This window comes from Mya arenaria, chromosome 13 (assembly GCF_026914265.1).
Source record: "Mya arenaria isolate MELC-2E11 chromosome 13, ASM2691426v1".
Taxonomy (NCBI): Eukaryota; Metazoa; Mollusca; class Bivalvia; order Myida; family Myidae; genus Mya; species Mya arenaria.
In genome coordinates, this window is record NC_069134.1 from 34548648 (window position 1) to 34563367 (window position 14720).

The following is a 14720-nucleotide window of genomic DNA, read 5'->3' on the forward strand; positions in this document are numbered from 1 at the left end:
ATTTGCACCCTGTCATGGAGCATATATTATTTCCAACGATTGCCTTGTTAAATGGACATGCAAGTTGGAAATAAGACTTTTCAAGAAAGACAACAAATATACAAGTATTTTGTCTTTAATGTTCCACACTTTAACCCAACCACTAGCACAAGTTACTTCTCCCAATATCCACAAAGCTGCATTACATCAATAACATATATATGTCACAAGATTTTAAATCAAGTTTGGATCACATTCATAAAAATACAGACAGCACAATGATGCGTTTCAAATACCGTACAAGTAAAATTTATACAATTACATTGTATATTATATAAATTTTTATCCTTTGTCGAGAGCACCAGAATTAAATACAATATATGTCATGTATATATGACATACATGTACACTGTAGCTATCCTATTAAGATACAAAAAAATACATGCAATGGATTGTATAAACTTGATTACGGTTTTAAAAATATCCCCCAAAAGACGCTGATAATACTGATGTTCAAATATCAGACAAATCAAAAGTTTCCTTTTACACTTACAACAATACATACAAAATCTTATGTATAACATTAATCAATGATGGACAATACACATAAAGTTTAATAACCATAATAAGTTATATAATATAAATGTATCATCTGAAGTCATATGGGGTGCCCCGCCTATCTTTACCTAGCTAAATTATTCTATGTAACGTCAGTGTACAAAAATGAAATATTGCATACAAAATGTATTAAGAAAATAATCCCTGACAATTTTCATGATCAAAGTTATTCGTTTGAATTCTACCAAATAATATACAGACGTAAAAAGTCTATGCGCCTCATGTATTGTAAATGCGTATCTAAAGTAACCAATGTACAATTATGTAAATTTTGGATGCCGGTGAACTCATACTTTTTTTGTATCATTAAGAAGGGTTTCATAATTTGAAAAATAATGCCAAAACAAAACAAAACAAAAAGCGCTTTTGGCCTTGAAAATTTGCAAAATAGATCAGGTTAGGTCAGATTTAAGTTGAAATTAAGATAAAAAAATATTAACTGAAAATAATAATAATCGATATTAAATGAATTTTCGGTTAATTATCTTACAAATAAGTAACCAACGGTATTTCAGTACCTAAAACTGCACTTTTCTAATACCAGGTAATTTTGTAATGTTTTTGATAAACATTATGGTCATTTACATAAAAAGTTTATCAGATATTCTTTTAAAAAACAACAACAGAATAGTATTATCCTTGATAAAATATGTAAGTATAAAAATTGCAACTGCATCACAGGAAAGAAAACAAAACAACCTATAAAATTCATCAAAAAGTAACTAGCCCACTTTGAAACATAAATAATGAACAGATTATGTCAGATGAACATGTACACATGCACATGCATTTATGGTTGACCATGATGGGCGTATATATCACGTACAAACAAAAGCAACGTGCTTACATTATTTACAAATTAAAGATACAGACCAAGGCCTGCTTCAATAAAAATCGTTGTCGATTTCAGTCATAAATTGAAATTATCTTAGTGTCATAATTTATTTACATGTGCAATTAAAAGATACGGACCAAGGCCTGCTTCAATAAAAATCTTTGTCGATTTCAGTCATAAATTGAAATCATCTTTGTGTCATAATTTTCTTCAACATCTAGTTCATTTTAATTACTGACTTAAGATCAATTCATGCTGAGATGTAATTAAATAGTGAACATGTGACACTAAGCTAATTTCAACTCACAATAACCATAAGGTCTTTCAAACAGAGATTAAACAAACATATCACCAATTACTACAATAAGGCAACATTTTGTCATTCCCAACATTTACCGTATTACTATAAACATTCCCATAATTATCCTATAATGGAATATAGTTGTTTAAGGAATGTGTCTGTAGAATTTTTCCTCTTCGACACTGATGTGTATATAGATCTTGAATATTTTTTTTTTAAAGGCTTATAAATGTTTGGAAGGTTGCGTATGTCAAAAACCACACCAATGTCATGGTAACACAGTGAAAAAATGGTAAAGCGAGGCTAAGGCTACAAATATAGGCAAGCAAGTTCTGGAAAATACAAATATTTTTTTTATTTAACTGGAAAATATGCATCGAAATGCTGCGGCAGATATGGCAAAATCTACCTTTAAAGTCGGTGGTTAAAGCAGTTTCATGGATAAAGTATATTCCAAAATAACAGCTTGATTAGGTGAGATTTCATAGTGTAAAGGTGAGATTTCATAGTGTAAAGGTCAGAATACAGTGTGTTCAGGTCTGAATACAGTGTGTTCAGGTCTGAATACAGTGAGTTCAGGTCAGAATACAGTGTGTTCAGGTCTGAATACAGTGTGTTCAGGTCACAGTGTGTTCAGTTCAGATTACAGTGTGTTCAGGTCAGAATACAGTGTGCTCAGGTCACAGTGTGTTCAGTTCAGATCACAGTGTTAAGGTCAGATCACAGTGTGTTCAGGTCTGAATACAGTGTGTTCAGGTCACAGTGTGTTCAGGTCACAGTGTCCTCAGGTCAGAATACAGTGTGTTCAAGCGCAAGCATATAATGTAATGCATGTACAAATAATTAAATATATAGCATAACAGAAATATCACCTTGGTGATACTCATGGTGGATATCTACTAGTGTAGGCATTTAACAACGCAGTTTAAAACTTTTGTTACACTGGACTAGAACATGCTCAACACTGCTTCAGATGTGTAAATATTTTTTAACAATAACAATGAGTTATTCCTAAACAGGGGTAGGTAACTCAATAAAATTACAATCGTAAGACTTCACACAGCACTGTTAAATATACACCACATTCTGTTGGAATTGTTAAAATATTTAAAAATATAATTATACTCAGAAATTAATTATATAATCTACACTACTAAGCTAATTATTGGTTTTCGTTTTTTATGGCCGGAATGATTGCACCATGTAGGTCAAATGCAGGAAATGGTCCCCTAACTGTCTTTTCTGAACCCGGTCGGATTGTTGGACTGCCATCTCCACAGATCTTCACCTGTGAATAAATGCCACAAGTCATGAAATGACCCATCAAGAACAAAACAACTCAAGTGTCAATATTTGCAGTGAGATCGATGTCATTGAGAGACGCCTTTATCATTTGGAATTGTAGCTCGTCTCCAATATGTTCTGAATTTCTGAAGTAACACCCAGATTACACATTAGGCCACATCTAATTGATATTTCGTTCTGTGGATTTACCGCTCCTATTTTTTTGAAAATGTAAAAAAAATATTTTTAATTTTTTTTTGTACGCCTGCACCTCCATTTTGATCGCCAAGCAGATTTTTTTCAGGTAATAATTTATTAAAAGGCTAAAAATAATCAAGTATAATTTTTCTACGCTAGTTTTTGTGTTTTTGTAAAGGCAAGTTACTGATGTGTAGTGTTTAGTAGTGAATGTGGTTTGTCTTCATATTGAAAATAGTCGGGAATGGGCCTCACATAGGTATTCAGGGTTGCGGGGCCATTTGGCAGGGATTTTACCAGCAGTGTGTCCCTGCAGGTCGGGTATTTTACCCGGGTTTTGAGAGACCGGAAGTCAAAGTCCCCGCTATTCCGAACTTAGGAGAGGGAGCATATACAATTGGCTGGTGCATAAAAATTAAAAACATCTAAATAACCAAAAAAAGTACTCTGAAAAATACCCTTGTTCTTTTTGTTTTAATAAGCACATGTCATTGCATTTCCTGTGATAATAAAAACCAAATTTACCGTATTATATCATGTATAGGACGCTAGCATAGATAGGACGCAGGCATTTTTTTTCCGAGAAAACGGGTAAAACCCCTTAATATATAAGATAGGACGCAGCGGAAAAATGTCAAAATAGGAGCCGAAAAATTGAGGTTGGTAAAGTATTTATTACATATATTGAAGTAAAAAAACAAACAAAAACTGTATATAAGGCATATTTCGATAAGAGTCTTGTGTATTTCGATAATTATCGTCGTATTTCGGTAATTACGCGTACACAACAATGATATATGTCTTGATATTTTGAGAGCATTCACGCATAATATAAGACTTATACAAATGCTGTAATAGTTCTGATTGACAGTCAATCGTTGCAACCGTTGCATCTCCCGACATGCCTTCTGAATGACAGTCAACCGTTGCAAAACTGTGTATTGTCAAAACTAATGATTGTTTTGATAAAGCTTGTCGCTGCGCGGATTAAAGCATGTCAGCATAATTATTGCGTGTCGGTAATTAGCCTTGCCAACAGAAGGCACCGCGGGTAAAGTGCGAACAAACAACAATACGGTATTACCATCGCAATAGTTTGTTCTATTGATGTTTTTCTAATGACAGACAGCAGGTGTTTTTCACACCTTTGCACATTTGAAAAGATTTGATAGTAAAAAAGTGCGTCCTATGCATGATATAATACGGTAGTCTATGTTATATGGAGTCTGATGTTTGATGATGCCTGTGTAAGTGATAACAAATCCAAAATCAATCCTAAGTTATGTCTAAATACAGTTGCATATGATGTTAAACTGATTCAGGTAGATTTATATAAGTCGTTTCAAACCTTTTACTTAAAGCAGGTTTATTTATTATTATGAATGATCGTCATATTAAAGTACGTTTTAATTATATAAGAAATTAGATTTATCCATATAATGTTTGTACTAAACACGGATGAATAAATAGTACATGTATGTATTCCGACATTTTCCCAATGTCCATTAGAGGTTCAGTTCATGATGGCATTAAAATGGGTTTAAGGGCAATTATTTTGAACAATCTTTCTTATTTATATTGAATATAAGGAAAAATATATTTTTTGCTCTTCGCTCGCTTCGGTTTTTATGAAAACTGACAAAAAATTTATTTATTTTTTTTCATTCGCTCGCTCCAATTTTTTTGGGCAAAAATCCGAGGAACTAAACATTAATTTGGTGTGGCCTTAATATCAAATCAGTGTAAAACTGGCCATAAGATTACAGGTAATCACCTAATTAGTCTCTTATTACAGAATCACACTATGTTATGAATTACAATGAGCAAAATGATTGCAGCATTTTCAGCATGCTAAAGCTTACACATTCGAGCGAGATCAAGTTTTGCTGTCCATCCCAATTCCTCTTGTGCTAGCTTGGCATCAGCATAACAGGAGGCTATATCACCCGTCCGCCGACCAGCAATCTTGTATGGGATCTGGAAACAATGAATCATGACATTGTCCATTGATTGCAATGGTTACAGGGACCATTATGCAAATAGTTATCACGGGGCCATTTATAGGCATTGTACCTTATTCCAAATCATGCTGTTAATCTGTACCGTTGAAGTGACCTCTCAGTTTCAAGCAATATTTCTTCCCAAAAATTGAAGGCTATGTGCGCTTCTTCAAAGGCCAAAAAAAAATCCTAAGCTAAAGCACCTTACATCTTGTTTAAATAGGCTAGATTTCCTGCCTTTGGTTATTTACTTGTTGTCTGGTTAGCATAGTTGTTAGAGCACTCCCTTCTTACTTCTGCGACTTGGGCTGGATTCCCGGCCTGGGCGCATTTTAGTTTGGTTTTTCGTATCAAAGCCAGACAAGTAGGTTTCCTAAGGGTACTTCCGTTTCCCCAACAGCACAAGACCACACCCTCGCGTAATATAGTGCCAACAGGAGTGATTAATGTTGTAATAACTTGTTTCACAATTGTCGTAAAATAAATAAGTTTAAATTAAGACAGTACTCACTGGTTTTCCAGAACCCTTTTCAAAAGCTTTAGCCATTTCAATCACAGAGTAGCCTTTGCCCGTCCCTAGATTGTACACCTGAAAGAAAGATGCATCATAGTGTAATGAAACTTGCGTGTATTGTTTTTAATATGCACTCTTACTCCCAAATAAGCAGTACCACAATTAATAGATTTTGTTTTTAATTTACCGAAAAGGATGAATAAATGTGGAAAACAACGGTTCTTTAATATGAAGGATACTGTATTTAATTTGAAAGAAAGGTGCAGAAAAACCAATATTTCTACCTTAGGTGCAGAAAAACCAATATTTCTACCTCATGGGATGATAGTTGATCACTGTATATTTTTAAGACCCACCAGTCATTTAATATCTGTGCGTTTTCAGCTATTAAGTAAACGGTTACAATTTTGTTATCAGTTATAAATATTTTCCATAAATGTATTATTTAGTAACTAGTTAAAGGTTTATCAATCAAAATTTACATTTGTTATACATTGTGTATGTATTGATTTTTAATACGAGTATCACTTTAAAAATAAGAGCGCCATAAAGCAATCGCCAATGCTGGTCTGTTTTTTTTTCTCTCAGTCAACCGAGGGGTATAACACAACAACGTCAGAGGCATGGGCCTTGGAATATACATGTGGGTATTGTCTCTGGCAAAATCAATACCAAGTTTCATTTAAAAAGCTTGAACAGATTTAAAGTTATGGCCAAGTTTGATTATTTTGCACGACGACTTCATCAATGACATTTACACCAAGACTATGGCAATACTGACCTTTTTTCTCTGTAAAACAGACAAATAAACCAATTTATCATTTAAATATGCCTCTCCTACCAAAAATATGAATTATAAACATATCTATGCATCTACATATAAATATATATATTATACCGTAAATTAAAATTAGAATGTTGTTATTTATTTCAATTGCCTCAAAAAGAAATAATTACAATGTCATGTCGCTCAGAAAACTTTGAAAGAGTAATTCTATAAGAGAACTTTACTGACATCACTGAATCAACTTGTTAAATAACTATTAGTAACCAATCCAAGTGCAACTTATCAGTGCTAGTCTGCAAATTGTATGACTAGTAGTTTAGTGCATGTTAACCTGCATGCAAAGTACATGAATATATGAGCATTCTAAATAGTGTATTCATACCTTACAACCACAACCCTTCTCCAAGCGTTTCAATGCTGCCACGTGACCCTGAGCTAAATCCACTACATGGATGTAATCACGCACACCTGTCAAATAATTTAGTACTTGAGGCTGTGTGCATTTATATCATATTATTTTAGTTTGATGACAATTAATGAAAACAGCTGTATGCCAACATGAATGACACTGTATCTTGTTCAGAATCCAGTACAGTGGACAGTGCCTTTTTCCAGAAGTTGAGAGAATTAGTCCTGGTTGGACATGAACTTGATTTTTTGTAAAGGCAGACATATCTATGTTCTCTACTAGACTAATATTCATTGTTGGCCAGTGGGCATATACTCAGTTGGGTTTGATTCCCTGCAAGGACACTTGGATGAGAGCTTTGAAAAAACTCATTGATTCACAGTGATTCTTTTCAATATCTGTTTAAGTGCATCCCTCGGGACTCAAATAACTCAAGCATTGTTTTTAGCATGTATTATAGTTATATTATCAAACAATGCATCCTGCTGATGCACATGTTAATGAATAATGCAGGAAAGGAAAAAGAACGAGCAGAAAAATGAATCACTAGAACCATATCAGCCTATACATATAGCTGTTGCTGCAATCAAGTTAAAATCAGTTCATATAGACCTAGCAATCAACATCACAATTGTGCCATCCTATCAACTGGCATATGACAAAATATCGTTACATCAGGTTTTCTATTCAATATTGAGTTAGTGTAAGAAACTGAACTGAATTTTTCACAAGAAAAGTCAAATAAAACTTTGTCAAAAAAGATCAATAAAGCTATTAGTTACAAAATAGATATTAAAACAACTCAGAAAGATCGGTTTGAAAAAGCAATCATATGATAACTACTTTAATAAGATGGCCCAATTGTTGACATTGACATGTTGAACTTATTAAAATGCAATTCATGCTATTGGATGAAGCCTTTCTGTTAAAACTTAAAAGGAATCATGCAAATCCAAATTCTCTATCATAGTTTTAGTGATTATTTATTTAGTAGTGTGGGATAATGTTAAAGCTCATACAATGTATTGTGTACCGTATAACTACTCCTACACCCACTGGAGGAATCCTATGAATTTTAAATTTTAACCTTTTTTTAAATAAAAAACAAGTGTCCCATTTCCAGCCAAACTATTTGTTTCATATAAAACTCATTACAACCAAGAATAAAGGATTTACAACCAAGAATAAAGGATTTAAAAAAAAATGAATAATTGAATTGTATGATACGTTCATTGTTAAGGTGGCCACACTGTTTTACGTATCTTCCAAATGCACATTTTATATATAAGAATGAATTATGAAACAATGATGCCTTCAATTCCAGTATATGTGTATTTCTTCATCATTGTATGTTTAAAAAGCCCTCAAGGGTGGTAAATCTGCATTTTGTGTAAAGTTTTTTAAATTATAGTATTGGATTGGTTTCAATTTTTGGAAAAGTCTTGACCAATAAAGTGAAAACAAATAATGTTTTAAATAAGACAATGTTACAAAAAGGGACTAATTAAGGCCACAAGACTTTGACTTTAACTTTATAACAGTTGTGTTTTGTCCCAATTCAAAACTTAACTTTTAACGAAATCCTAAAATTTGAGAATCATTTCCAAACCTGTTCCATCAGGAGTGTCATAATCGTTCCCATGCACCGTCAGTTCCTTAAGCCGCCCCACCGCCACCTGTGATATGTAGGGCATCAGGTTGTTGGGGATTCCCTGAGGGTCTTCCCCGATCTTTCCTGAGATATGGGCTCCCACGGGGTTGAAGTACCGTAGAAGAACCACGTTCCATTCCTGGTATTGTATGATGATGATGATGATGAATTAGTTTATAATATATTATTTTGTTTTGATTGTGGCAACAGCTATAAGATAAATCAATCCCATTCAAGTCAGTACCCTCGATAAAACCAGTTCTAAAGGGAGCCTAAGAAAACATGTCCCTGGTGAGTTTCAAACCTACAATATCTTGAGTAAGAAGCAGACACCTACATTGGATGCCACTAGACAGCGCACACCCTTGAAAATGCCAACATTTAATTCCATGCTTTTTTTCTTTTCTCCATTATTTTGACTAGTAGATACACTGCCCTTTCACCCCCCCCCCCCACCCACTTGTATGTTTGAGAGGGGTTCTCTAAATGTCTTCATCAATACATTAACTTCAGAACGGTTACAAACAGTCTGAGCTAAACTGTTCAATAACTCATGTGCAGATAAGTACAATGCTATCCACTTATACCGCACACTTATTATTAAATGTTGTCCTTGACAACATGGTACCTAGCAGCTATGTCACCCACTACACTCGTGATTGAAATCATTCACTTACGCTAAAGAGCCCGTGTATAATTTCAATAACTCGAGTTGTAAGAGCAGTAAATATAACATACTTTCTAATCATGCGTATGTTTATATTATAATTCAAACTTCAATTATACCTTCTCAGCCGTGCAGAGATCTGTCAGTATTTCTTCTATGAAGTATTTGGTTTTCCCGTAAGGGTTTGTGCACCCGCCCACCGGGTGTTTCTCGTCAATGGGAAGGTACTTTGGTGACCCGTACACTGTTGCGGAACTTGAGAAGATCATGTTGTATACACCAAACTCTTTCATTACCTGCAGGGTTTAAAATAATTGATTTAACACTTAAGAAAATCAAGTTTAAGTACAAATTAGGCATTCAAATATCACAGACAAAGCTATCAATAAGATTTTTTGTATTAAAATTCATTTCACTTAAAAATAATTATGCCGAAAATAATTGAGAAATAGTGAACATCTTTTGATTTTCCATGTCACGAAGAACTTCATATCAAAACTGACTTCTGATATCACAGCTAATGTAAGAGTTGTAAACATTTGGGAGATACATAGAAACAACACACCCTGCAGCTTAATATAATGTTAAACTGTCAATAAAGCTTTTGGTACATACTTAGTACCACAATAACAGCTGCCTAAGTCAAAGTCCTACCTCTAACAGATTAACAGTTCCACCTATATTGTTCTTATAGTACATGAGAGGCTTCTGACATGATTCTCCCACAGCCTTTAGACCCGCGAAGTGCATCACACAGTAGATCTTGTGCTGGAACAAAAAAGTTTTTTTTAGGAATTAATTTATGATTTTTACGTTATGTTATTTTTTATTTATTTTTTTCCCCTTATAAATTCATAACCTTTCAACACAAAAGTTAAGAAAATGATAAGTTATATAAGTATATTTAAAAAAAGCAGTTAAAATAAAAACCAATGTTGCCACAGAGGGAACACTGGTCTGTTTTTTAATTATTTCTTTATTCATATGAAGAAAGGGGTATAATTATTATAGCCAGTTACTGTCCTTGTTGTTCATGAATGTATTGTCTATTGCAACAATGGTCTAATTATGGGTCTAATTATTGTTTCATAAGATTATCTATTTTTGAGTTGTGTTCAATGTTTAAGTTTTTACAGGTTGGAAACAATAAAGCCAACAATACCATAACATTTTTAAGAAAAACAACAACAAACTAACAAGCTTAAAATTAAATGCATATTCACATTCCAAAATAATGGCTTAAATATAAATGTACCGAAAAATACATCAGAAAATCATGTGGAAATAAGAATAGTTGGGTCACATTGATGGCAGAATTTTTGTTCTTATTCCAACCTTTTTGAATAGGTCCCTGAGTCCATCTTTATCCAGAAGATCAACACTATAGGTGGCTACAGTCTTTCCCGTGATTTCTTCAACACGCTTTATACTCTCTGAAACACACAACAACATCCAATTAAAGTTTCTATCAAATAAGGCTTGCTATTTTCTTATTATAAAAGTATCTGTATCATACTTTTTACAGTGTAAATCAGGTCTTTTTGCAGAAGAATTGTCATGTAAGTAGTTTTAAAATTATGCTTGCTTTTTTTCTAATTATTAAATTTTCTGTATAAGTATACTTTTTTCCGGAAAACACGTCTATTTTTGTAGATAAAAAATCATTGTGTTGGCAAAGCTCAGTGGACTGCAATATCCTCTTAACACTACTAAACTCTTGCCTTGCAAGAGGAGGGCAACAAAGGGAAATGTTTGGCAATAACAGTTACATTGACAACACTTTCAAGGAACGCGTTCATCATTTATAGGGTCAGACTTCGAAAACAATAAGTTTTGTTGAAATGGGAACAATTAAAATGCTTGTTTCAATGATTAAACATCAAAGGTTCAAAATAGATTTCTATGGTTAATAATTATTGAAAAAAGTGACTATATATGTGCTCTAGTTTTGACAGAAAAGCATTATTAACGCTTTTGGAAATTGAACTATTTTAGGCTTGCATTAATAAAACTGTTCAACTGAGTACCTTGCAGTTACTTCATGCATTTGGTATTTGTTTATAAAAGTAAGTAAAACATCTATATTTCAACAAAATAAAAAAATATCATGTTGCCACCATAAAACCCTTTTACATTTTGCTGTCACTATGTTTTATAAATTAGAACACTCAGCAAACATCAAAGAGGTAATGTAAAATGATTTTCATCTAAAAATTATAACATCAGGCCACATTTGAGCTTGTTTCAGGGGGGGGGGGGGGTGCTTCCCGACAGACTCACAAAAATACTAACGAAAAACGAAAGTTTTTTAGCCCCTCCATTGATAATATATATATATATTTTAATTTTTCAGGTGTAAGAAGGTATGCCCCCCCCACAAACACACACACAAACACCCTCACTTTAACCTACCCAAATATGGGTTGGTAAGGCCTAAAAAAAAAATTGTTTGGTTAGGGTTACATCCTTTTCAAAAATAGGTAGGGTAGGTAGGCTTTTTATTTTTTTTTTTATTAGGCTTTATATGTCATTTTCATCATTGGAGAATGGTGTTAAAGTTATCTTCTATATAAGCAATTAAGGTTTTAAACAACCTATTGAAAAGCAAAAAAAAAAAGCAAAAAAAAATTTTTTTTTTTTTTTTTTTAGTTTTTCATTTTTTTTTTCAAACTGACTATAAAAACGTTAGGGTCGGCGCCTATTCCGTAGGTAGGGTCGGGTAACCCGAACCAAATGTATTTTTTTTTTAGGCCTAACTGCCACAAACTATTTATCAATTGTGGCCTATTTAATACATGATAATGAGAAAATAATTGTCTGATGTAGATAATATTTCACAAAACCATACAAGATTGTATGCCAATATAAAATTTATAAGGACCATACCTTTGCAATATAAAAGTGATTTATAAAAGAATAAGCAGTTAACATTGAAATTTTCGCATTATCAGTACAAAACTTTAAACTTCCTAATCAAGAACAATTATTTATCTACTTTTTACCACCGTTCTTTCACTGCAATAAAATTACTTTTAAACAGACTTGAGCAGAGATAAAGTGGCAAGTTTATAAGTGTTTATCTTCTAAAAAGAGACACTTAGAAATATGAAACAGTTAAGTACAGTAACAATATATCTGTAGATTAAGTTTTCTATTGAAACAATTTGAAAGCAACTTAAAAGTTTTGGGAAAATCATGAGTCTTTATAACCCAATTCATTAAAGATGCACTCTAACTCCCAAATAAGATTAACAACAATTAATAAAATTGTTTTAATATACCTAAAATTTTAAATTAATGCCCAAAACTATGGTTCTTAAGAAGGATAATGCGTTTAATTTGAAAGAAAGTTGCAAAACTTGGTATTTTTTTCTTATTAGACAATAGCAATAACAGTAAATCTTTTAGCACTCATCAATCATTTAACATTTTTGCATTTTCAGCTATTATATATATACACAATTACAATCTTGTTATGTAATAGTTAGAAGACATGAAGTGAATGCTTAATGATTAACTGACTAAGAAAACAACCTTATTGGCTGATACATTGTCGACACAAAATCTGACGCAAGGAGTGTATATCGGATGATTGGTAGTAGGCGGACCTTTAAACACTCGCATATGTTGAACTTCGTAATGATTAAGTCTACTACTTAATGGTTACTTATCTGCAATCTCATTGGCTGTAAATGTAGTTGAAGAACACATTCACTAGAAGACATAAAGATTATGCCTTACAGAAATTAAGTGCTGATATAAACTCATCTGCCAAAACAACTCATTATATCGAGAATTTAAGGCATTGTTGAATATCAAAAATACCTTACAATGAGTATGCCATATTTACATAAAAAAGCTTTATCAAGATTTCGTTGCCCAGGCCATAAGCTGATGATAGAAAAGAGTCGTCATATACATATAGAGAGATAATACAGGTTTTGTCCATATTGTTTAAGTCGTAATGTATACACTGTTGAATTTCACTTTCTGTTAATTTCTCCACTTCACCAAAAATTAAGGAGAGAGTGTTTTGATGTTCAATGGCTAGAATCATTTGAGAGTGTTCAGCTTAAGCATACTTTTTTTACAAAGCCTTTCTTTTGAGAGAAGACTATGTCACATATAATTTAACACTTAATCTTAGTATTAATCCTGTAATCATATGCTTATATTTATATCATTTTATGAAATAACATGATTATCAATTTGTGTATTATAAAGTTTGTTAATTCTTCAAATGTTAACTTGTCTAAAGCTAGTTAAAGTTAAAGGGACTATACACCAGATTGGCACCAAAAATATTTTTTTTGTAACAAATCTCAGGACAATTATTTAATAAAATGTTTTACTCTTTGATATCATAATTGTAAAAAACATACCAAAATGTAAAAGAAAATCGAGTCGGAGACCGGGTTCGAACCGGTGTCGCTAAAATTGCATATATATAGTATAAGTTTATTCCAAATTATGTTATGTGTAAAACAAAAACAATAAAGGTTAATTGAAAATTACAATAAAAATAAAATAAAATATATCGCAAATACACAATTTAACATACCCATGCTGGCATTGTGAAGATTATCCATTACGATGACATCATATCCTGCATCAAGCAGCTCCACCACTGTGTGTGTACCAACATACCCTGCGCCACCTGTCACTAAAATACTTCCGCTTGCCATGGTAACAATCTGAAAGAAAAAAAATCATTTAGTTTTACATGTTAGTTAATTTTTAATTAGATAAACAAGGGACATAACTTAACAAATATTTCAAATGCTTTAGACTCAGTAAAGAATATGGATCAAACCCTGTACACGTTGTTTGCAGGTCAAAAGCTCAATCAACTGAGATAATCAGCCCAGATAAATATCCAAATGTTAAAAAAGTTCCCTAAACGCGCATTATTGTGGCTAACCGGCAATCCAGCCACCTACTTTGATTGCGGCTATGTCAGCTTATTTCTCATTGCGTTTTGTCACTATAATATATATGCGACTTCGAAATATATATATATATTTATATACATATATATATATATATATATACATTATATTCACATGCTAACAATTTGCAAGGGCACTTGCTCTATTACTGACTAAATTATTCTAACACAACATTTAAATCACCGTTTAATATATTTTTTACTGTGAGTGTGACACAGCATTGCATCTGCAAATAAAAATTAACCAATGTTTTTTAACAAAAATATAATTTTAAATAAACATACCAAATTCTTTGATGAGTGTCTTCAGTGTCAAGTTCAGTTATGACAGTTTCACCTGTCACAGTTGGTTCCCTTCTGCAACGTGCAGCTACTGGTTCCCATCGGAATTCGATAATGAGGCCAACATAGCTTTATTAAATATAAACTCATTTGTGTGCATTTTTTCTGATTCAAAACATACAAATATATATTAAAATTAAATTGGAAAATTCATATGATGTATTTATGACTGATAATTTTAATCATA

The 14720-nt window shown here is 32.6% G+C and overlaps 1 protein-coding gene across 1 annotated transcript; it reads right to left on the minus strand.

Moving 5' to 3' along the window:
• Window positions 1–99: 99 nt before the first annotated feature.
• Window positions 100–14632, minus strand: LOC128213437 (UDP-glucose 4-epimerase-like). The gene is made up of 10 exons (XM_052919124.1): window positions 14477–14632; window positions 13805–13937; window positions 10579–10676; window positions 9898–10011; window positions 9363–9539; window positions 8535–8715; window positions 6899–6984; window positions 5727–5804; window positions 5078–5192; window positions 100–3021 (listed from the first exon to the last, which is right to left on the minus strand). The coding sequence occupies exons 2-10, from the start codon at window positions 13926–13928 to the stop codon at window positions 2963–2965; spliced, it is 1032 nt and encodes a 343-aa protein (XP_052775084.1). The 5' UTR covers window positions 13929–13937; window positions 14477–14632; the 3' UTR covers window positions 100–2962.
• Window positions 14633–14720: the final 88 nt, after the last annotated feature.